Source organism: Pithys albifrons, chromosome 5 (assembly GCF_047495875.1).
Source record: "Pithys albifrons albifrons isolate INPA30051 chromosome 5, PitAlb_v1, whole genome shotgun sequence".
NCBI classification, from domain to species: Eukaryota; Metazoa; Chordata; class Aves; order Passeriformes; family Thamnophilidae; genus Pithys; species Pithys albifrons.
In genome coordinates this window covers 7,600,518-7,625,158 of record NC_092462.1, presented here as the reverse complement: position 1 = coordinate 7,625,158, position 24,641 = coordinate 7,600,518, and the positions used below count along the sequence as shown (strand labels likewise).

At 40.2% G+C, this 24,641-nt stretch overlaps 1 protein-coding gene across 5 annotated transcripts in view; it reads left to right on the top strand.

Moving 5' to 3' along the window:
- The window catches only part of ZNF827 (zinc finger protein 827), a 104,098-nt gene that overhangs the window by 28,878 nt on the left and 50,579 nt on the right, over nt 1-24,641 (top strand). For 4 of the 5 annotated variants that reach the window (XR_011697857.1, XM_071555628.1, XM_071555627.1 and 1 more), the window contains 2 exons: nt 2,831-3,003; nt 13,440-13,920. Coding sequence is in view for 4 of the 5 variants with exons in the window: in XM_071555628.1 (XP_071411729.1) it covers nt 2,831-3,003; nt 13,440-13,920 (654 nt within the window). In the remaining variant the exon portion in view is untranslated. The remainder of the gene's footprint in view (nt 1-2,830; nt 3,004-13,439; nt 13,921-24,641) is intronic. The other variant, XM_071555626.1, reaches the window with a different exon arrangement.

Below are 24,641 nucleotides of genomic sequence, written 5' to 3'. Positions count from 1 at the left end.
ATATTGTAAACCAATCCCTACATTTTTCCTTTCTAAATAGTTAACTGACTGAAAGTTAAAATCAAGCTGTTGGTTATCTGGATGTTGATTACGGAAAGCCAGACTCCTTTATTCCTTCAGCTGTGCAGAAATATAGCTTGTGAAAAGAGGTCACGGTTTAGTTACCTTTGGTTGAACACATCACTTCTGTAAAAGTTAAGCAAAGCAGCTGAATGTTTATATTTGCTATGAAAATAAATGTCACACATTTCTGATTCCTTTCACACATACAACCTTATGGCACAAGAAACAAAACATAGGATTTCATTTTGTAGTGCTTTATCTTTTGGTGTCTGTCTCATTGCTCCTTGAGCCTTTTTTGAATTTTGTTCCCAGAGAGAAACATCTTTTCCCAGTAGGCATAGCTTGAGAGGTCTTTTTTTTCCACTATCGTACTTTGAACTTTTAATGCACTGATGAGTTTGCTTGGCTGTTATGAATGTTTCACTTACCCACCAGCAATATCTAGCTTTGGTTATGAGATCAGTACTCAGTGAGATTAATTAGATGCTGATGAGTAAGGAACAGCAAAGATGGAGGCTATTTAAAGAGGAATAAGTTAATAACAAGGGTCTGCCTGCTGCTCTTTTGTCCAGCACGTTGAGCTATTTGCTCAGAATTATTTCAGGCAAGAAGCTGGAGCCATGGCTTATCAGAGTGTAGGCACCTCTGAATGGTGTGTCAAGTTTGGGCAGCCTGCCTGTTTTGTTGTTTGGGTTTCTTTAGTAAAGTGGTACAGAGTAGACTAACTTTTCTATCAATGTGTTAATATTGCTACAATTTTATAAACTGCTCACACATTTGGGATGAAATTTAAAAGGGAGCCAGGAATCTCTGTTAAGTTCTGATGTTGCTTTTGAAAGACCTTTCTTTTACTGACTGAATGCTTGCTTGGTGTAACTTTTTGCCTGTGATGCTTTCAATTTTGTTCCCAAAACTTCTTTGGGAAGCACTGTCTGGTTCTCTGCTCACTGAAGTAACTCTGTCCAACCAAATGACACTGTGTGATATAAAATAGACATCAGTATAAATGAAGGAAAGCTGAAGCCCATGGGGTTTTTTTTATGCTGAGCTTTATGCAGTAGAGCATAGAGCTAACATGGCTCAGCTTTGGAGTGCATTGGCATAATTCCTGTGTAACACTAATTGTCATTGTTATTAGTGAAGTCACATGCATTCATCCCAGTTCTTTGCATATTTTGTAATGTGCTAAATTACTGATCCATCTTGTTTGCAGATTTATTTTTAAGGGGGTCAGAAACAGGTAATATGTTGCTACACATTTCTTTTCTGGATCATAACCAGAGACTGGAGAAAAGATGTGATAGAGTGAAAAGAGGTAATAGGTAAAATTGCTACCCATGAATTTTTTTCTGTGATTTGTCTTTCTCCTGCTTTTTGTGAAGAAGCGAAGACATTTAAAAACTGAAACACAAGTAATTTTAGCACTGGTTTTGGCTTACTCTTTAGAGGTGCAGAGAGGGGAACAATTTGATATGTTAAGTACAATAAAATATTTCACAAGGAGAATTTCTGAACTTGCAATAGTGCATGCTTTGACATTGTGTCCTTTTTTGTACTTACATAATGACTACCTAATCAGTTGAATTATGGTGGTTTCATTTCCTACTTAGCAGCAAGAATTATATTTTAGGATATGACAGATCTTTCTGGAGGATTTTATCACATAGTTCCTCATTGAGGGAATTTGATGTTTGCCATATCCTTATCAACAGGAAAAAAACTGATAATAATGAAATGAAATATTTCATTTCATTTCAGAGAATGTTTGAATAGCAAGATGCACATTGCCAAGCTCTCGATATTTGAAAACAGTCTTGTCTTTTACAGTGAGGGAAAAGGTGTCCAATTCCACCATAACAGTAGGCCTTTCTTTATAAGAAGAGGAAATGGTGGTGAGAGGATGGATGGATGGATGGTTGGTTGTGCAAAGTCAGCCTCAAGGAATTTCTCTTTCCTTCAGCCTTGTGATGATTCCACACTTGGAAGACCAACCATATTTGCCTGATCAATGCCACCAAGTGCTTTTCTTACCTTAGGTGAACAGGGTGGTAAAGCAGGGTGCAGACATTTAGGAAGACAGTAGATTTAAAGCTCTGGCAATTAGAAGAGCAGAAGGAAACCTACAACCCAAAGGCCTTTGATGGCTGACATTGCAGCGGTGTCTGCTCCAGCCATAACTAAACAATGTCACCAGCAGGGCTTCTGAAGTCATTCACTTCTGGAGTTAAATACATCCAATATACAATACCAGCATGGTTTTCAGTGAAGTTGTGGAGTCTTCTGTGCTTTATATCCTGCTTCCCTGCTGGCTAACCATCAGATATGGAAATGGATCATTTTTTAACAGTTAAGTGTATTTTCCGTACCCTACTACAACCAGCCTTTGATAGGAAATGAAGCTGCAAAGTGATGATTATGAGAGACATTCATCTCAGTTCAGTTAAATTATAAAGTACATTAGGACCAGGTGAGATAGAGTAGCATCCTCTACTGATTAGTGAAAGGATGTTTGGGACATTAACCTTTATAAATTATGGTGACCTTTCCTAAAGGGATAATAACTCTAAAATAAAGGAGAAAAGGCATATGTGAGGGGTGGGGGGGGCGGGAACTGAAATTTCTGGTACCTGTTATTGTTTAACTGATATGTCTCTTTACAGATGAAACTCTAGCATTGAAAAATGGTGTCTTGAGTATGTTTGCAAGGGGAAAGTATTTGCCAAGTGGCTGTAAAGGATCCTCTCTTTTTCTTCCCCCTTCTGCTAAGCCTCAGAAGAAGAAGGGGGAAAACCTTTCCAGTGTCCTATCTGTGGTTTGGTTATCAAGAGGAAGAGTTACTGGAAACGGCACATGGTGATTCACACAGGGCTGAAGAGCCATCAGTGTCCACTCTGTCCCTTTCGCTGTGCACGCAAGGACAATCTCAAGTCACACATGAAGGTAAGAGAAGTGTTACTGACAGTTAAAGTACTCAAAGGATTGGTCAAAAAACACAATGTACTATGAATGATGCGTGTTTTTAAGTAGAGACCAGAAAAAGAGAAAGAAATAACTTCTATTCCCGTGTTTGCCTTTCCAACTGTATTGGGTTACATGAACTTGGTGCAGCAAACTGTCTGTGACCAACTCAGTTCTGGAGCTGGGACCAGCAGGTGCAGGGATGTTGGTTGGGATGCGCTATGCAGTCACATCAATGCTGCTTTACAGGATGCCAGCTGGTAACTCTGCATGCCAGTGAATCACACTGACTGGGCAAACCAGCATGGCCAGGGCCAGCAGGGATCTATACACTGCTTTCTACAGGCGGCCCTGCAGTATTAACTTCTTTCTTCTTGTAGTTTTGATCTGCAGGCACTTCAGCAGTGAATCATCCAAACCAAACTGAATGACAGATCATACTGTAATGTTTTGTTTTCAAGTGTTTCCATTAAGTTTAGAGTGGGCTTTTAACTTGACCTTGGTTTCAGTCTCAAACTGAAGATGACCTTTTGAAGGAAGGAACATCTGTGTTGATACAGAAAAATATAAAAATGTTAAGAAACTCAGTATCTGCTAAATGGTACCTGTCCTATTAGTCCTTTTGATGAAGCTGAAGTTAAAAAAAAATTCCCTTTTTAATGCGGTTGAGTTTTGTAATAATAGTGAAATGTTTTCTTATAGTAAGCATTTAGTCTGTTCTGGACCAATGTGTGCAACAGAGTACCAAACTGATGTGAAAGGGGCAGAAATACCTGTTCAAGTTTCATATATGCTCTTGCAGAATCCCACTGGACAGGAGTCTGACCTTGCTTATGCTCAAGTAACTATTTACTTCAGTGTAAATTATTCAGATTCCACTGATGACAACAGCAGATCTTGCCTTGTTTTAGGTCATTGCTGGGTCTGAAATCATCCCCCTAAAGTCTGAGAGGTCATTCCTTAACAATTCAGCTGTAAATCAATGCACTATTCCCAGGCATCCTTGGTGTATCAGGCTAATCTTTATCAAGTAGACTTGGTGTTTATGGCTCTTTCTACTGTGTGTTGATTAGAGGGCACAGATGGCCATCCTAAGTAGAAGATGAATAGATAGAATGGGAACAGAGCATGAAAAGAAACTGGTTTGGTTTTATTATTATTGTTTTTAGCTGTTGACAGCCTGCACAGAAGAATGCATCACCTACAAGCTTGCTATTCCCTGTTGTTGTCCCCTGCTTTGTAAAGGACATCCCTGTTATTTCCTGCAGAAGTACTTGTTCTCTGCTTTTTTTTTTTTTGCCTTTTTGACAAAAGTTGTTGATTGCAGGTTGAGGGCCTATCCTTTCCTTTTTTTGCATGGTGATTTCTGTAGGTGGTCACAGGTAGGAAGTTGGGGAAAACTGTCTGTGTGCTCTCAAATTGATGGCTGGCTGAGGCTCTTGTGCTCTTTTCTGTTCCCCTCCCAATATTAATCCATTCATTAACTGAGCCTGCATCATCTTAAAACAGACCTCCTTGTACAGCCATGTAACATGTAGGGTTAATTATTTGGCATTATGGAAATTATGACCAAGTGGTGCTCAGTTATAAAACACTGAGGTCAGAGTCAGGCCCAGAGCTGCTTGACTCAGTGTAAGAGATTACAGCCTCTTTTAGCCTTACTGTGAAGACAAGATCTGAAGTCTCTTCAGTCAATGCAGTGCTGTCATGAAGGTCATGATGGACTCTGGGGTCTTCTCTGGCAAAACTGCTTCCTATTTGAGATGAAAGCAATTGTCTTGCAAAATTAAATGATCTGCATTTGGATTTTAGTCTTTGTTATAGTCTTATGGGTAGATGTAAAGAGTCACAAGCACAACAATCTGAAAGTTAATGTTTTACTTTCATTTCAGTCAGTTTCATACAATTTTCTCACCTGACCAGGCAATTTGTAAAAAATATTTTCTATCACCAGAATTGAAGCACGTGAATGAGGTACGGGCATGTTAGTTATGTATCCAAAAGTATCAGACATAATTTGAGTCCCTTTTGGTGGAAGTATAAAGAATTGATAACAAGATTAGAAATAAAAAATACCTGATTTCTTCTCATTATAAAACAGTGTTGCTTTTAAATCTAAATGTATATGAGATGATAATACCTGACACATATATAAGCTAACAGTGTTCCAAATGGAATGAATGCACATCAGAAATGGTACAGCACAGCTGGGAGCTGCTTAGGATGCAGTGTTCTGGTTATGCCAGGAGTGTGTTTCAGTTTTCTTCATTGTCTTGGTATCCTTTGGGAGCCACCTGGCCTTATCTCCTTCCTGGCAGGCTACCCATTGTGCTGATTTAAAGGTAAACCTGCAGGAGAAATGGACCCACCACAAGAGAGATTATAAGTCAGAGTTACAATTTAATAAAAGATGGTACCATAAATACACTGACACAAAGAGAAGTTGCTTTCAGCTCACAAATCCCAGCAATATAACCCAGTGTCCTGGGGCACAAACCCAAAGGGGTTTGTTAGCCCTTGTGCTGAGACTCACGTGGCTCCCCCAGTCCAAAGCAAAAGGAAGTGAAAAACCTGTTGGTGCAGGCGAGGGCTGTGGTCTGGTTGAGAGTGGTGATCTCCTCGTGTCAAGGTCCTGCTGCTGCTCTGGATCCGACAAGTGGTTCCTGAGGTCTTCTTACCCACCACTTATGTACCCTCAGGGAGCACCCAGTCCCTCCCCCTGAGCGGGGACTCACACAATGGGTGATTAACTCTGGGAGTCATGGGGTATTGTTGAACTGTTGATGGCCCCTTAGCAGCCACGCCCCCCCAGGCTGGGTGTGAAGGTGCTAATGACTCCCTGGGCAGCTGCTGCAAATGGTCCATTGTCCTTGGGAAATGAATAGAGGGGGTAGAATATACAGCTTTGATCACCCCCACACAGTGATAACTGGTCCCACCTCCTGAACTAGGACACCCATGAAGGCAGAGCTGCTTCTCTCCCTCCCCACGAGTCAACTGCAGCTACAGGTGAAGACACCTTTTTCAAAACCAAAAGTGCCACTCAGAGTTAGGGTACTGGGTTGGTGTTTGTTGTTCTGTCACAAACCCAGCTTTTTTACCTTTATCCTGCTCTTAAAATTTCAGGTTTTGTGCTCTGTTGATAAGGACAACAGGCAAAACCTGTTGAAGTATTCTGTTCAGCTGCAGTTCTCAAAATCTAATTGTCTTATCTTTCTTTCTTCCTAGGCAGCAAAGCCATGAGCTTGAACTACCTTATCTGCTTTCTAGGTTCTTTTAGGTGATCCCCATTTAAACTGGTTATTCAGAGATTTAATGTCCACCAGTGGTTTGTGTGAGTCCATATGGGCCTTTATGTTAATGACCAATAGCTGTGTAATAAAAATACTTTGTAATTTCACAGTAGTTATAACACTTCTGACTGACCCAGAATAAAACATTGCCAACCTTTTGGTGTCTTGTCACCTGCTATAGAGAAAATCCTAATAGAGACCTGTAATTATTCCAGCCCTGACCCATATTCAGATCTACATGTGCTACCCACCAAGCTGATGAATCATCCTTCCAGGAAGGGCACTTTGCCAGGACCAACTCACAGCTGGAGGCGAGGAAGTGAAAGGCATAAGAAAGGAAACAGAAGGAAAGTTTCCACACAGACACACAAGGAACAAGGGAGGCTGAGAGCAGCCTGCCTTTTAAGGCACACAGTGTTATCTATAATCATTGTATTGTGTTTAGATTCCACAGGGATAGGCAACTTAGAAAAGTCCTAAAATAGGCACAGTGCAGAATTTTATTAGTTTTGGAGGCAAGTTATAGTGCATGCACAGCCACAAGATTTGGCCCCTTTATTCCCAGAAATCTGGAGGGAAGCACCTCAGGACCTGATTCTGGTGTCGTGGCATGGTTTTCAGGGGTGCTGAGAATACTGACCTGAAAATGAAGCTGGACAAAATGAATGGGTAACTGAGGGAGGTGTCTTGTCCAAGTAGGCTACAAGAGTTGTGCTTCAGTCCTCTTTTCTGTTTATCTAAATATTATATGCAGTTGGAATATGTTTTCTTCTTGAGAGAGAGAGTGCAGAAAGCAATGGAAAGTTGTGGTGTAATTCAGCAAGATATGTTCAGTCTTTTCTGTTTTTCCTGGTAGGGATTAAATTTACCTCAGAGCAATACCACAAGCATCAGTCAGACTTTGGCCAGTTGGTGTCTTTGGATCAGGCACATATCTTCCTCAGCAATTGGTGGACAGATAGGTTGTGAGATCATACAGATATGTTCCAAGAAAGCAACAGGATATTAGCCTGAGCTTGGAAAGGCAAATGAGGAAGAGGAGCATATGGCCAAAACCAATATCTATAAATGTTCCTTGTGCTGCTGTATCGACATAAGGCAGAAATGGGTGAGCTGCCCCTTGTAGCACTGGCAAAGAAGTTTGGCCTTGTGAACACATGCTGAAGGATGGTGGTATGACAGAAAACTAGGAGAGAGAAGGTGAAGCTTAGCATAGAATTTAGATGCTGTGGTAGGGAGGTCATGTGATGCTCAACCACAGGATTTTCCTGTGTTTGTTTCTTATGAAGAGGGACCATGTGGTGATATCTAACATTAATGTTCCTGTGTAGTATGAAGAGGATTATAATCAGCTTCTCAGTTATGGAGAGGCTATTAATTACATGATAGTGGGAATCAGGAAAGGCCCTGAAGAACGTAGCCAGGTGCTCACTGCCCCTTGGTGATTTGCTTTTCCTTCTTTGTTCCTCAGCTCATGTCAGACAATTGAATAAGCATTCCTAATCCATTTTTGGTGAAGCACCTTCACCATATTGGAAGAGGAGGTTGATGGTGTTTTATGAGAGGGTTTTTTGTTCAGTTTGTTTTAAGTTAAGCTTAAAGAGCCCTGGGAGCCTCCTGTGATTTCAGCAGCTGAGTGGAGGTAATACAAACTTGCACAGCTTTTCAACATGTGGAATCTGCGCCCAGAGTCTCAGACGGGTGTCGAAAGTGACTTCAAGTATCTGCCTTTTAATCCTATCACTTTTTGCATATGAGACCTTAAATCTTCAAGAAAGAAAAAGTATTGTTTTTGAGCACCTAGTCCAGTCTAGCCCAGTAGAGAGGCTTTTTTTTCCCCTTTGCTTTCAAGCGAAGCAAAGAAATAGTTTCAAAAAGAAAATACTGTATAAATAATGTATGTGTCCTGAGGGGAAGGATCATATCAAAACACCGTAGCGCTAAACTTTTGAAAATACAATATTTTAAAAATGAGGGAACTTGTCAGGAAAGAGCATGAAATAAAAAAGCAGAGGGCATATGATAGATGTAAAATAGAAAGTGTACTCAAATTTAGTTGCAGAAGGTATTTTACTAAAAGAGGTTTAAAACAAAAACAAAAAAACAAACTCGGAAAAAATCCCAGTGTGTAGGCAGGTATGACTGAACAGTCAGGTTGTAGTAGTTTTGATTGTAGTAGGTGCTTAAACAGCTGCCCCTCATGGAAATGTTAATCCACTTGTAAGCTGGTGAGAAAAACAGAACTTACAGGTGGCAAAGAAAAAAGTGATAATTAGGTCACAGAAAGTAAGTAAAGAGAGAGTAGCCAGAAGCAAATATAGCAGTGAATAGATTCAGCACCCCAACCACCTTATGTTCTGATTTACCTTAGGAATGAAGGTTCTCCAAAAACAATCCTCTTATTCTGAGTATTTTTAAAATAATAGTAAAATAACTTTGTTAAATCCCACAATAGAAAGACTAATGCCTTTGTCTCATAACTAGAAGGGAGAGTTTGTGCAAATCATTAGCCCAGCTTTAAGGAAGGTGAAAAGAAAAGTTCTACCTTGACAGTACTACAAAATTGCAGACCTGTCTATGTCACTGTATTCCTCACCTCTGCTTCCCATTGTCCCCTCTTGGGTGGGCTCACATGTATTTGCGACTGTGGTGCAACTGTATGGCTGGTTGTCACTTCTAAGTATGAAAAGATGACATAGGAAAAGGCTTAAGATACCAGAAAAGTTAGTATGTCAACAGAAAAAACAATGCCATGCTACAAATGATGTGATACGATAGGGATATGTGGTTTCTGTAAAAGAAAATCATGTGTTATTCTACTAAGATGTTTTGAGCATGTCAGGGAAATCATGGACTTAAAAATCAGTTGAAATTTATTTGGTCTATAAAAAAGCCTTTGGCAAAGCTTCTCACAGAGAAGCTGCCAAATAAATTAAGCAATATGATGTGCTATGGCAAATTAGAGATTCACCAAGAGACAGTAAAACAAAGGGTAGGAAGGAATTAGCAATTTTAAGCATGACAAAGGGCTAGCAGAGGGGTGTTCCATTACTAAAAGTGGAATTGTGCATATTTTAGCAACTGTGATCTGCAAAAAATTATGACTATGGATAAGAGAATTGTAGACGATACAACCTTATGTGCATGAATCAAGATTAGAAAAGGCAAAGCTTGAAAGGGAACAAAAAGAGGCTGGCTGGCTGACTGATAAACAAGGGGGCAAATGAAGTTATTGTTGATTAATAGAAGGTACTGCACCTTGGAAACAGTGTCTAATAATGCACCTGGCTGTCTGATACCATAAACTGTAACTGCTCAGGAAAAATATCTGGATATAGTTGTAAATGGTTCAATGAAAACCTTTTCTTGGCATTCACAGGAGTGGATAAAAAGTACGTTAGATATTTGAGTGTCTGGAGAATAAAACAGAAATAACACTGAAAATACGACTGTGCCATTATTGCATATGGTATGCTGTCACTTCTGGTCCCTGCATCAAAAGAGACATATCAGAAATAGAAGGGATTTTAAAAGCTGGCAATGAAAATTATTAGTGGGATGACAAAGAAAGAACTCCCATTGAAGAAAGAAGCTGAAGGAATGGGACTGCCAGGAGGGTGAGAAGAGGTGTGATCAAAGGTGTGAGAGGTGATCAGAGTAATGCATGTGATAGAAGATAAATTGAATGGCCTCTATTTTTCTTTCTTGTATTTTAAGAATGAGGAGGCAGCAAGAGAAACTGAAAGAAATGAAAATTACAAACTGTGACCAATAGATTACTTGTACCCAAGTCCTGAAACTAGGCCTAAAGTTTGTAAGCACTGTATATTCTGTTGAAAATTATTGCATGCATCATATCAAGCACACACTGAAATAACTGTAGAAACACAAAATGTTATTTGAGAGTGGACAGACTATAAGATTAAAGTAAAGATGATAGAAGTACTTTGCACAATCAAGGAGGACATCCATGTTAAAGGAAATAATTCAGAAGCTTGTAACTGTTCCTGACATAAGTCAAACAGTAATGCTATGGGATTTTCAAAGAAGCATTCTCTGTGAGCTGGTTGTACACTGTGGTTGGTTGCAGTGTAATTCAGAGAGATCCAATTCCGGCAGCAGCTGTGCTCAGATGGGGACTTGGGGAAAACCTGCCAGCTGCATTCCTGTCTCCTCCTGCCTGAGATTCTTGCAGGAATGGCCTACTGGAGTCTAAAGAAGACATCTGATGGTCTGGGTACCAATAACACAGTGGAAGAGCCATTCTCTGTGCCGTGGAGGGACAAGGCAGCTTTTTGGACTGCAACATTGCATGGCCTAAATCTCCCCTGTGCCTTTCTGTGTAGCTCTACAGGGTTTCTTATTTTTTTTTATTCTGCAACAAGTACTTGCTGCCTTGACTTTTCCCTCCAAATAGCATAGAATGACCAATTCTTGGCTCTTTTAGCTGCTCTTCAATGAGAAAATGAGAGACAGTTTTTCCTTTAGAGGGACTTTAGCTCCTGTTTCTAACAGTGTTCCAATTTTTTAATTATTATGGATTTTTGAAAATAAAATAATAGAAAAACATTAAAATCTTCTGGTGAGAGTGGACTCTGGACATATTGGCCTTGATGTTTTTTCTTTTTTTTTTTTTTTAGATCTAAAATTTTTCCTTTCAATACTGAAAACATTTGGGTTTGAATTCTGTCCTTCCTTGGCTGCAAGTTATAAATGTACTTTGTTTTATGAGAAATCCATAAAATTCCTCAGCTGTTACAGTCTTTGGAAATGAGAAAAATCCAAATGAAATTAATCAGTTGCTTCTATTTTCATCCATTCTCAAAAGATATTGCAGGGGTGGTGTGCCACACTCCCAGGGAGAGAAGGTGGGCTCCCACATTGATTCAGCCTTCTGAAGGCATCATATTGATGGCTGTGATAAGGGCCTCTAGAAGAAGTGATTAAATATGTAGGCGGGGAAATGTTGATTGAAGGGGATCCTGGAGAGAAATCCTGGCACAGCATCTCGGAGGGTGTGAGAGATGGAGTTGCCATGGTGAGAGTGCTTGCTACCATCAGTTCATCTCGGTGTTCTTCAAGAAGAGAGCTTACACACTGCTGTGCTCACAGACCATCCTGCTTCCAGTAGTTTAGGCAGGCAATCTGCTTGGCATTTCCATTGGAACCTGCTAATGTTTACAATTTATTGTGCTTCTACTTTTCTGCAAGGTTGCCTTAAGTCTCTGTTATGTTACCATTAGCTTCTCTCTCTCTTTTTTTTTCTTTTTGTCAGGTGCAATTACAAGATTTCTGAATTACTTTGTCTGCAAATGTCGCACTTATACAATACTGAGAATGTCATTCTGTGAAACAGCTGGGCAAGAAGAATTCTCTCTTGCTCTCTGTTTGTCTCGTACCTATGAGAAAGAACTGCTGAATGAAAAGTTACACAGCACTAGTGAAGTGTGTCTTCACTGAATGCAGAAGCACAAAAAGAGGGACATCTCCCAGCTTCACGTTCTAGCAAACCAGAACTGAGGTCTTGTCTATTTAGAGCTGGGAATCCTGGATTGTGACCCAGTTCCTCTTACTATACAGAAAATTAACTGGGCCAAGTCTACAACCATGGGAAACTCCAACCTGAATTTTGACAGAGCCGTGTTTGGGAAGTGCTGCTGTTGCCCCAAAGCTCTGCGGTGTCTGCACCAGGACTCTTGGGATCTAGATCTTGGTTTCACAGTGAACTGCAAAGTGCTGAGAGCCTTGGCTAAAGCTAAGTTTTCCAAGCTCCCTGGTGTAGAGCTGGGCTTTGATTAGAGCTGCAGCTCTCAGGGCTTTTGGAGTCCCAAGCTGCAGCAGCAAGTCTTGGATGTCTGGCACAACTGGCTGCTTCTGAGCCAAGCCCAGGGAGCAGGGAAATGAGTGCCACTCAGTAGGGTAGGGGAATCATGCCTCATTTGCCAAGAGTTCACCAAACCTCTCTATGTTTCAGGTGAAATATTTTGCATTCAATAAATTGCCATTTTTCAACAGAAATCTGTCTCACTGAAATGTTTCCAACCGACAGCAGTCACAAGCGAAAGCTCAGTCTGGTGCCAGTTTGCCCTGCTCACATGTTCATCAATTAGTAAGGAACAAATGTATGTATTTGCCAGCCTTTCTGTAGGGAGTAGCCCAGAGTGCACTGTCAGGATTTAAAATTTATTTGTGAAGCCACAGTGAAAAAACTTTTCAATAGATGTGCTGCTATTACTGTGGGGTCTATAGTTCCCTCCCTTTAATGAGTACTGTATTAAGCAAGAAATTGTGTAATTATATGTATATAATTTACATAGTTTAATGAGTGTCTGTTCATATAATGTGTTAACTCCATCCATCTGTATGTAATGGCTTTCTCTAACAGGTAATCAGGATCAAACCTAAGGATACTGGGCATTGTATTCATAGTGGAGCATGCAGGCTCTGTGAGAAAGAGCCTGCAGTCAGAATACAAGGACAGTAAGATTAACTGTTATTCTTAATTGACTGATAAACTAGAATAAATTGCAAACACCATCTCTCGTGCTTGTATTTTATCATAACAGAGCTGTTTATTTCCTGGTAGAAGTAATTTTCAGCAAACTGTTTCAATAACTCCTTGGTATTGACAGGTGCAGTGTTCTTACTCTAATGGTACATAAATCAGTGAAGGACATTCCTATGCAGGTTGGTTTGGGGTTTTTTGCTGGGTTGCTCCGAACAATTTTTATTTGTGAGGTTGCATAGAATGATGTTTGTTTTTTAATCAAGGAGGCTACCAGTTATAGCTTGGAAGTCTTTATGCACTGACAGGTCATCAGGATCTGGTTGTAAGGAGTGTTTGGTCCAAAGCAGAATTCATCATTTCCAAGCTGCAGAAACAGATGTTCCTGATTTTTTTGTTTTGGGTTGAGTCTGATGTTTGTGTTCTTTGACTTATGTGTGAAAGAATCCTACTGTTCTTAGTGCCTGACTGCTTTCCAAGTGCTCAGAATGAAGAGTTCCCTCATTAGTGAACATCTTTTCTTTTTTGAACTGGTGTTAAAAACGTCGAGTTCAGATTTCTACAATGCTATTAATCTATTTTGCTTAATACATGCTTTTATTTTTCACCTCTTGAACCAGGTTCATCAGCACCAAGACAGGGGTGAGACCTTTCAGTGCCAGCTCTGCCCTTTTACCTCCTCCCGCCACTTCAGCCTGAAACTCCATATGCGTTGCCATCAACATTTCCTCAGGACAGAGTCTAAAGTGAAGGAGGAAATACCAGAAACTGAGGTGAAGGGGTCAGGGTCACCACAGCTCAGCAGTGACTCCTGCCTGGGACCACAGAGGGAAGGAGGTGGACCTGACCTCACAGGATCAGCATCTGTATCTAAAACACCTGATGTGGCTGCTGGGACTGTCCCACCTCTGCCTGTGAAAGAAGAGCCCAAAGATGACAGTGGGGTCTCAGCTGCACCTTTTGCTCTTAGCACTGTTGACAGAGCCCCCAACAACACAAAGCTGAAAGACTCCTCTGACTTTGTGGCCAACACAGCATCAGCACTATTCAGCCAAGACATCTCTGTGAAGATGGCATCAGACTTTCTTATGAAGCTGTCAGGTAATTGAGCAGCAAGTGGCAGCATCAGCTGCTCCTTTATGGGCTGAGAAACATTTTGTCTTGGGTTTGCTCAGTCGTGGACTTGCAAGGAGAAAAACATTGTAGCTTCTTAACTTAAAATGTCTTGTTGCTTTTAATAGGAGAGGTGCATGTTGGAGGGAAGAGGGAAAAGAGTGAAAGAAGAGTGTTTAATTGCTGGGATTGGGAGCGGGAACTTTTTATCCAGGCTTTGAAGTTCATTGAGAACTACCTTGGCAAATGTCATTTGCCATGTTTTTCAGGCATGCTGAATACCTGTAGCTCTGGTTTGAAATCCCTGAGGGTCACCCAAGTACCCAGTATGTTTGAAAAGCCAGCTCTAAAGTTCTCTGTCTTTACCCACCTGTTAAAAAGGACAAATAAAGCATTGGTCTCCTTCGTTTCAGAGTAGTATTTGATGTCTAAGTAGTACATACATATGAGGTGTTACTACATTGCTTGGTTATTAACACTTCTTTTAAAGGGTGGTCCTAGATGCATGAACAGCTTTTAATTTCTTTAATATTTTAATTGAAATCCCTATCTAATGCAAAGCATGTGTTTAGTGTTTTTTCACTGTCAGATTATTGCTGTAGAAATGATACTCATATGTGAGACTATGAAGTGGAGGAAGTGTTTAGGGTGAATTTATTAAATTTTATGTGCTCTTTTACTGATGTGATTGAATACTTCAGAACTGTGCATAGGCCAGGGAGGTATTCTATACCACATGTTTTCAAAATTGTCCTTGAATTTTTAAAGAGAAAGAAGTCAGGAAAAATGTCACTGAAGAAACTTCTGTTTCAGGACATGTCAGTTCCTATGGCAAGTTTTAGACTTTGGAGATAACCTTTTCAATAGAGAATGATTAGTCACCTTTCTCCTTTAAAGGGAGAGTAAGGTACATTTTAGCAAATTGTATTGGCAGGTAAACCAAGGAATTAGCTCTGACTTAATGTCATTGCCTTGATGAAACCACAGCCATTTATTTAGGAAAGACTTGTGGTCCTGCTCTGCCTAGACCTTCATACCTCTGGGACCACAGTTCCATGAGGAGTTGAGTACAGTGGGTAAACACAAGAAATCAAGACTGAGGTTTCATGGAGCCAACATGGAAAGCAGAAAAGAGCTGAGGGCAAGCAGGAATTGAATTGGGCTGGCACAAGTGTTTGCTGTGTGGGTTGGAAGAAGCCATAGCACCTGCCCTTTAATACAAAATTAAATAATCTGTTGATATAATTTATTGCTCTGACTAAAAAGAAAGCAGGCAGGCTGAGTCTGTTTTGATTTGCTTGTGCATTTCTTGCACTTGAGTTTCAGATTTGAGATGTGTATGAAACCCATCTCACACTGCCTAAGAGCCGTCCCCCCACACTGTTGTTCTGGTGTCGTCTCAGGTTTGGCTTGCTGTGCACGGAGTGGCTCTGCACAGCAGCAGGGCTAACCTGAAGGTGGTAGCACTCATGATGTAGCAAGGATGACAGCAGAAAGAGGAGGGGGAAAGCCTGAAAGCTGAGAAAACTACAACATTTTGGTGTGTTGCTTTGCATGGAGCAGTTGATGGGAAGCTGTTTACAGTTTGGCACACAGTTGTGTTGTCAATGTCTGATCTATTGGCATCAGAAAAAGGATACAAATGTACATTATTCATGCAAAAGGCCTATGCAGTTATTTTATGGTGACTTACTAAAGGTCTTGAAACCTGACTTGTATGCACTGTTACCTAGCAACATGTTATAAAGTCACTGGGGGAGAGAGATGTATCTGTAATTTCTTATGTGCGCATATTTGGATTAAAATGTACTGCCAGTCATCAAGTTTGCTGCACAAGAAGAGCAATGGTAAAAGGAAAGGAATTTCTTTTCTTCTGAGATTTGTTTTGTTACATACACTTACTGCTTGCTTTCCTATAGAGTGAATAAATTTAGAATAGAAGTAAGTCTCTTTTAGGAAGTTGGCAAAGTATTAGCTGTATTTTTTGATGACTTGTTGTGCTGAACGAAGTTCCTTTGAGTGATTTCTTTATTACCATAGTCTTGTTAGGCCCATCAGAGCTTCAATTATTTGCCCTACCTTTCCAATGATATAAATCTTTTGACATCTCAAATTGTATATGCCAATTGTAACAGCCAACACAGATTTGTGAGACCAAATTATGTCAAAACAATCTAATTTTCTTCTCTGACAGGCCTTGTGGCTAAGAAAGAAGCGGTAGATAGATACACAGACTTCCAGAATTTGGCATTTATTCTTATTGAATATTGATGGTTTAAATGAACATTTATTTTTGCTTGACAATGCTTATTGCTCCTCTTGTTGGTGTCAATTTGTGTACCCCCAGTTTCTTGGGAAACCTCAGAGCTTCTCGTTTCTGTGCAATTTCAGCCTCTACTTCTTTCAAGTGTATGACTCAGAGCAGTGTTTGTCTCCCTTCAGACCTTCGAGTTGCAGTTTCCAAAAGTTTAACTGGTGCACCCACGGTGAAAGGCAGCACAAAATTGGTGTTTATGAAGTCTAATGAATTTTAAAACTGAATCTTAATAAGCACGTCCATAATCTTGACTCTCAGTATTGTTTCTGCCTGTGCAGTGCAGCACCTCTCTAGCCCATATGAAGTGGATATCAGATGGTTGGAAAACACTACATTGAGAGTAGTCCACAGTCAAAAGAGAAGAGTTGCAGTCAACAGACATCTGTGAAAAATGTACAACTGTTCAACAAACAGTTGCACAAGCACAAGACCAGGAACAACTCTAGGTAACAGTTCTGTGGGAAAGGAACAGGAGTTAACAACTTCATACTGATGCTAAAAAGGACGTTATTTTATTGGGGTGTAATCAGAGAGAAGCAGCCCCAAAGAAGGAGTGAACAGGCCTGTTCTTCACAGTCTTGCAAAAGTCTAAGGTTTTGGCACTATGATTTATGAAGAGCACAGATGGGGGACAAGACTTCAGAGGAGGGCACAGAAATCTGGGAAGTTTAGAAAATGTGTCCAGTGGGGAGGGCTAAAAGGAAGTGAGGCTGTGAAGTCCACAGGAAAGACTAAGGAGAGTCATTAATGACCCTTTAATGCATTAAGAAGTTTGTCACAGGGAGAGGGAAATAATCTGTTGATGATTCATCATAGAACTGTAGCATGATTTAGATTGGTAAAGGACCTTAAAGACCATCCAGTTCCCACCCCTTGCCATGGGCAGGGACACCTCCCACTGGACCTGGTTGCTCAGAGCCCCATCCAAAGAGGCCTTGAGCACTGTCAGAGATGGAACATCCACAGCTTCCCTGGACAACCTGTTCCAGTGCCTCACCACCCTCAAAGAAAACAGTTTCTTCTGTATATCTAACCTAAATTTCCCCTCTTTAAGTTTGTACCCATTGCTCCTTGTCCTGTCACTACAGTTCCTGATGAAGAGTCCCTCTCTGGCTTCCCTGTAGGCAGATGATGTCACTTGCTTTGCCCCTGGCCACCAAAGCTGTAGTCCTGTCAAAGAGGGCCACCAAATTTGTCAGGGCATGATCTGCCCTTAGTGAAGTCATGTTAGTTGTCACCAATCACCTCTTTGTTTCCCATGTGCCTTTGTGTAGTTTCCAGGAGAATGGAAATTATCATAATCATAAAATCATCATAAATAGGACAAAAATTAAGAGGATTAGATTGCTGCAAGGTTCAAGTTAGCATTAGGAAAGTATTTTCAAAGTTGAGCTATTTAAATCTCTGTGATAGTTTGGCATCTCTGCCACTGGAGAAATTTAAAAACATTTTAGATAACATGTCACGGGTGGTTGGTCACATATTAGGCATTAAGATGGACTAGATCTGTGTATCTCAGTCAAAGGACCATGGGACATCAGAAGCAGTGGCAAGAAATCTCAACAAAAACAAGCACCAAGCTGTAGAGATGCACAGTGGGTGAAAATGTACAGATGTTCAAAGTTAGACATGACTTTGTGTGAGCCAGAGATTAATTATGGTGATTGTGATGCTGCTCAAAACAGCCACTGAGGTTTTTTTCCAGATAGACTCAGGGGAGCTTTAGATTTGAAGAGGTTGAGAAATACTGGTGGGGGTGACCTTTTGAGACCCCTTCATCCCCAATTCTGTGCCAGAAAGATCTTCAGCTAGAAGTTTTATGAAATAAGGCATAACTCAAATCACCAAAGGTGAATCAAAAATTAAACCAAATCTTGAAATGTTTTTCCAGATTCCATTCTCCAGGTCAGTGTTTCAGGTAGGAGAGGCTTTCAAATTCACAAGAAATTTAAAAGGGCTCTCTGAAATTTTATTTAAATTTGTTTAAAGACAATTAGCAGATGACTGAACATATAAAGAGAAGAATATTTAAGCATGGAGATGTTTTTACGTCCCAATCTTCCTTCTCTTATTTCAGTAGGACTGCTTGTATGCTTTAAGTGGCCAGAGTACTTTGTGGTATCAATGCTTTGCCACAATGTTTTCTTTCCCCAGTACATTAATTCCACATTGAAACTTTGTAACAGCCATCATATCTTAATTTGATGAGTATTTGCTTTTCCTGTTTAAAAGGTTTTCGTGGCAGACATTATACAACACATGTCTTTAAATACTGATGTCCTTCCACCCACTTTTAAGGTCTGGGGTCTTTCTGTAGTAAAAAGTGTCTTTCACAGTGATCCAAATTACAATGGCCAGTGTACCCTAGTGGTGTTATTATTGTGCCTGTGTTATGTGCTGCAGTTACTTTTAACATTTGAAAATAAATGAATCCCAACTAAATGAATGGGATTCCTGCACTATTGCTCTCGAAGGGATTCTGTGTGGAAACAGTAATTGTAACACATCCTTCACTGCTGGCCTCTCTCCCCCTCCACTCTGTGTTAAACAAGTGTACTGCTCTAGAAAGCAAGTGCCTTCATCTTGTGGAGTGTTACCAAGTGGGCCCTGCTTCTGGCATTCTTTTTATGTTCCCCAAGTTACTCACATGGAAGCACTTTAAAAAAGAGAGGAGGAAGGATCTAACACGCCAAGGGTTTGGGATTGGCCATGTTAAACAAATGAGAAAATTTGTTTTTTCCCCATGTTATATCTGCTGTCACTGTCATGTGAGGAGTCAAATCTTTATTTTGGAAAATAACTCCCCCATGGGACTTCGATGACTGCCCAAACTTTGCATTCATGTTTTATTAGCTGATTCCATTAATGGAATAATGAAAGAAAAAATACACCAGACAGCTACCTACAACATGAGTCGATAAGCTAAGTAATCACTTGGATTATATGTTCTGTTTGGCTCTTGAAAATTGCTGCATTCCTTAAAGGTAACACAAGTAATTTGAAATGTTTTAGCATTTGCCATTGACAGTACTGAGCTGACTGGCTTGAACTCTTCAAAGAGCTCTTTTTAATAAAATAAAAGCATGTCCAATAAAATTGCCATAATTGATGTTTTTGTGTAGCACGTTCCAAAGAAAAGACCATGCTGCCTATATTTAGGCTTCATAGTTTATGCCAGAATGCAAAATTTCAATTAGAATATGTAAGTGCACAGAACTGGCAATTGTTGAGCCATGTTCCTAATTTTAAAGTGCTGTCAATTCCATAAAGCTGCTGTCAGTGCAAATATTCCTGATGCCATCAGGATCTCTCTTTGAAGTATCCCTCCAAATTCACATTTTAATAACTTACATATAGACCTTTAATTTAAAATAAAATTGTGAAGGGGCAATAGCACAGCTACTTGAAACCTGTGCAAATAAAAGCTTGTACCAATCTTTGCTACTGATGTATCATCATCCTTTTCATTCTTACACTTGGAGTATAAAACTCATCCAGACTGATGGCTCTTTTGCTTCCCTGATTACACCATTACTCTGGGCAGAAGTCCGAGCTCATGAGCCTTTCTCTCACATCTATCCATAATGGGAATTGAAAACACTGTTAGTTCAATCATCTCTGATTGTTTGTTTTGGTTTTGTTTTCTTAAACAAATATAAAGGTTGGTCTCATGGTGTTTCTCTCCTCTGTTTCTGATCCTTTGTAGACAGAAGACATTTCCATATTCCAAGCAATTCTTTCCTGTCAACAACAAATTTCCCTTTGCTTCTTTCACTCTCCTCCCTCTCTTTTCTCCAGCTTTCCCAGAATTTCACCTGTTCTGCTGCTGTTTGATTTTTACCTGGAAAGAAGATGGTCTTGGCAGATACTATAACCTTCTTTAGCCTGTGGGATTTCAGCTGTTGAACAGACATCTTGGGGCATGGAGGGATTGTGTGTTCCCACAGGTGCCTTAGCAATTTGCCTAATTCCTCCCTTCCACTTTCACAATGTGAAATGTTGAGGGCACAGTAACAGCACTGGGCATTCTCCAACGTTCTGTCTCATTTTCCTTGACTCAGCTCCCTAAATACAGAGCAGCTTTAGAGAAAATTGGGAAGTTAGCTGGCCTTTCCTCAACCCCTGCTTACAGTTTCTAACCTACTTAATCAAGATGGTTTGGATCTCGCATTGTAAGTGCTCTCTGGAAGCCCAGAAGTGTCAAGTCATGACATCATTGTATTCATTATTGTCTGTTCTGCCCTTCCACTGCTTTGATAAAAACAAACTTTGTAATGCTGAGCGCCCCTGATTCTCATTGATAATACCCATCCTGTTCCTTATAGCCCTATTGGTTGGGTTTTTTTGGCTGAGGGCAGAGTAGAAGACTTTAAAACTGAGGTGTGCTTGATTTAGAATTTCCAGGAGGGTTAGGCAACATGAGGTGCTCTGGGACAAATTAATACTCCAGGGCAAAAGGCATTAAAAAGAAATGAGAGCCCAGCTAGCCTGCCCTGCTGGAAGAACAGTATTGTTCCTTTTGGGTCACTTACAGTGTAAACAACCTCTGTGTTTAATAAGCTGAAAATAGTATATCAGCCCAATTGGATTTTAGTGTGGAGACTCTCCAATGGGTTCCAATTCCATGGCTTTTCTTACAAAGCAGTTCTCTCACTGGTGGTTGCTTCTGCAGTGTTTGTACCCCTTTCTCAGTTCTTGAACATCACCAAAGACAAGCCACAGTCTCCATGCAGAATGCCAGTACCTCCCTGCTCATTGCAATTACTGGAAAGAAAATAGTGGATGACCCAAGTCATACCCTTTATTGTCCACAGTTGCCTTCAGGGACATGTGCTGCTCACTGCTGGGGAACTGTGTCTTCCAAATACTGAGAACTGATCTATCGAAGGTCCATGGTTTCTTTTAACCATCACAACTTACCATCTGGAATGGAAGGGTCTTTGTCATTCAGATTCTCTAACTCCAGTAAGACATGGATAAAATACTGTCCTTTCATTCCATGGTTCTCTTGCCATGGTGGCTCTGAGGAAGATCGGGAGGAGACCAGTGCAATTTGCCGTGTGTGTGGAATGTGTCCTCGGTTTGCCCTTTTCCCTCAGCCATGACTGCCCTGGTCCCTCATCTCTGTAGCTGTAGTCAGGCATCACTGGTAAAATAATGTGATGCTGCAACAAAGTACTGTTGCGTTTTCCTCACAGTTCCTTTGGGTCCAGACTCTACAGATGATTTTTCTCGTGGCCTCTATTGTGGCAGCATTTTTGTTGTGGATTCTGTTTTCTTTTGCCTGTTCTTCTCTCAGACAGATGGAACAATGACCAGCTCCTTGCCGATTGTGATTTGTGATATTGAGCTTGGCTTGCAGTAATCAGCCCTTTTTCTCTCTTTCAATTAAAAACATTTTGACCATTTAGAAATTCTTGTAAGTGGACTGATGCAGTTAGCAGCTTCTATCAGTGTTTCAGATTAGTGGCAGATGCCCAAAGCTTTTCTTGTGGCATTTGGCAGTTTGAGGAAAGTGTTATAACTTGCATCGTCTACTTTTGCCAAATGGCTCAAATGATTTCACTTGCCCGGAAGATAAAAATCAGCAGTCTGGAATATTCTTTGATCTGTGTTTTTTCTGGATATGGAATGGAACAAATGGAGCATTATCAACCCTGCTTGAGAGTCTCTGGCCTGTTGGTTGCATTTGCTGGGTGGGTTTGTTTTGTTAACTTGCTGGGTATTTCAAAATTGCTGGGTTTTTTGGATTCAGTCTGCAGGCAACACATCCTTCATTCTGTTCTCATTGCTGCTCATAATGAATGTAAATTAAATACAAGTTAAGTATGTGTATCTTTTTTTGTATGTAGATAGAAGATACTGTTCCTTCTGGGGCGTAATAATTTTGTCATTCAAATATACTTTAACCAGTCTTCAACAGAATCTTTTTAATTCTTGTCTGGTTCTAATTTTTTAAAAGATCCCTGAAGCATGTTTTTTTTTTTAAACTGGTCATAGCAAACTTTTATTTCTCTTGCTTGTAATGTTTTTTCTTACATCTGTTCAGTGTTTTCCCTAATATGACTAGTGGCTGTATTATAGTTGCTATATCCCATGTGTTAGCAATTTTGTCCATAGCTGTGGATCCAAGATAGGAGAGAGGCAAGAGTGGTGGGGACTTCTGTTGCTTAGGGGGGGTCATTTGGTTTTGGGGTTTTTTTGTTTTGTTTTGTGTTGTGTTTATTTTTTCCCTCTAGCTTTAATGCATGGATCTGATGGATTGGATAATGTCCCCCTTCTTTACATGTCCCTCTATTTTAGGCTTCATTTACATTACTATATTCCAAGAAAGAGTAAAAGCCTATTAATTGTAGCAGTTGGGCTGAAATGGACCCAATAGATGTCTGATTTTGTGGGTTTTTTTTGTTTGTTTCTTTTTCTGGGGGAAGAAACATGAGACTCTTGTGTCATTGTTATCCTGAGTGTTATCCTGAGCTCGGAGGTGTGAGGAGCAGGGGCTTAGGGCAGAAGAGCTCATGCATGGGGCAGGGAAAAGGGAACCTGGGAGCTGAGGGAAATTTGGTGTTCAGGTCAATCTGGATGTGTCCCCATCACTAAACTGTTTAAACTCTGCTGTGACCTACCTTGAATTTCTGGTTCTCTGAGCCATTAGAACTTGGCTTGATCCTAGTAGGGTTTGAGAATACCCTGGGATGAGGAGCACAGAGGCACCACTTCACACCTGCCCTTGGACTGGGTCAGATTGGCTGCTGAGTTTTGGCTTGGTGATAAGAGGGTTCAGTAAATGCCAATTTCTTCCATTTTGATCCTCCTTCTTGTGGTAGGATAACCCAATAAGCATTTGCCACTGCACAGTGTAGTGCTTAACTCTTGAAAAAAGTTCCTATAAGTCTGTGATGATCTGAATTGTGTTACACTGATTGTGTTTGTTTATGGATGTATGCATGGTTCTAAATCTGTCTTATAATGGGCCATGGTGTATGGCTGCAGCCTTAAGCTGATCTGTGTATGTGAGTTTAACATCACGTCTGTATTTTAAGTGGTAAAAGAGTATGCTGACCTAGTCTAGAGTCCTTCCTCCAACTGATTAATTTTCTGTCGTGGTTTGTGGGCAGAAACAAAGCTCGATCCACAGGTTAGTGATTGTTCTCAGTGGGTCATCTTTACCTCTTCACTCAGACTGATGCTTCCTTTATTTTCTGGGACAATTTGAATTAATATATTTTTTTAAATTAATAAATTCAATTCAAGATACTACTTTTCCTCCCATGTTCTCTGAAAGTTCAGTCAGAATGCTCCCTCTCAGTTGCACTCAGGTACTGGTGGAGGTATTTTTCACATCAGGAGCAGCTGGAGTGGCATGTTTTGAAAGCAAAAGAAAGCAGAAGTTAATTTGGCATAGAAGGTTTGGGTCTTTTTTTTATGGTGACTATTCATCACCCCAGGTCAAATCCCAGAATAGACTGAGGCCTGGATGAAGAAGATAGATGGAATTTTTTTGTAGTAAAGTTGGTAAAGTTAAAATGGGATTGAGAGCTTTAACCTGTATTTTTATGAGTTAAAGCATGTTTTAACGTTTCCTATTTCTGCTTTTGCTCTTCTTTTTTTTTAAGAAAAAAAAAGGAAAAAATCAATTCTTAATACTGGTTTAAGTGGCTATAGGTCATGTTCAAAATTCCCTATGTATGTTAATTTAATTTCTGAAGTAATGAATAGAACCAATGTGTATTTACATGTTGCTTATGTGTGCACTCTTTATACCATTTGCTTTAATCCTGTTCTTTGGTAATGGCTTGCCAACTAACAAGAAGGAAAATCAAACAACTCTGCAATATAAACTGAAAAGATGTGTTGGTTTATAGGGTAATATAGTAGCTTTAAAAAAGTACTTTAAAAAAGCCTAACAAACAACTGAAAAAAGCCACACACAAAGAAAATTACAAAAAAAATGAACTGTATGAAAATAAACAAAGCTCAGAGTAATAAATCTAAGTGTCTAGTTCTGATAAAGATGAAAATTGTACCTCAGATTTTAGAGTTGAGGTCTCTGGGAAATGGTGAGCACTTCACAGTGGGATGCAGGAATTCGGGTTCTCTAGGAGTCACATTTGGGGGGAACTGTTGAGAAGGAGAGGATCTGAGGAAATAATCCAGAAAAGTGAGGAGACTGAGCGTAGGTAAGAAGTAGTGAAGTGGAGGAGAAAGTAGCACAAGGACTTAAGCAGGTAAATGTTGCCAGGTTTTGTTGGGTTGATTTGATGTGTTAGTTCCTTGTCCTTTCAGCTGGATATTATCATCCCTGTGATATGCCAGTTCCTTGGCTTTTCTGTCGGTGCAAAACACACAGCTCCCTGCAGCAGCTCCAGCCCGTGTAGGGTGTGGTGGGTGC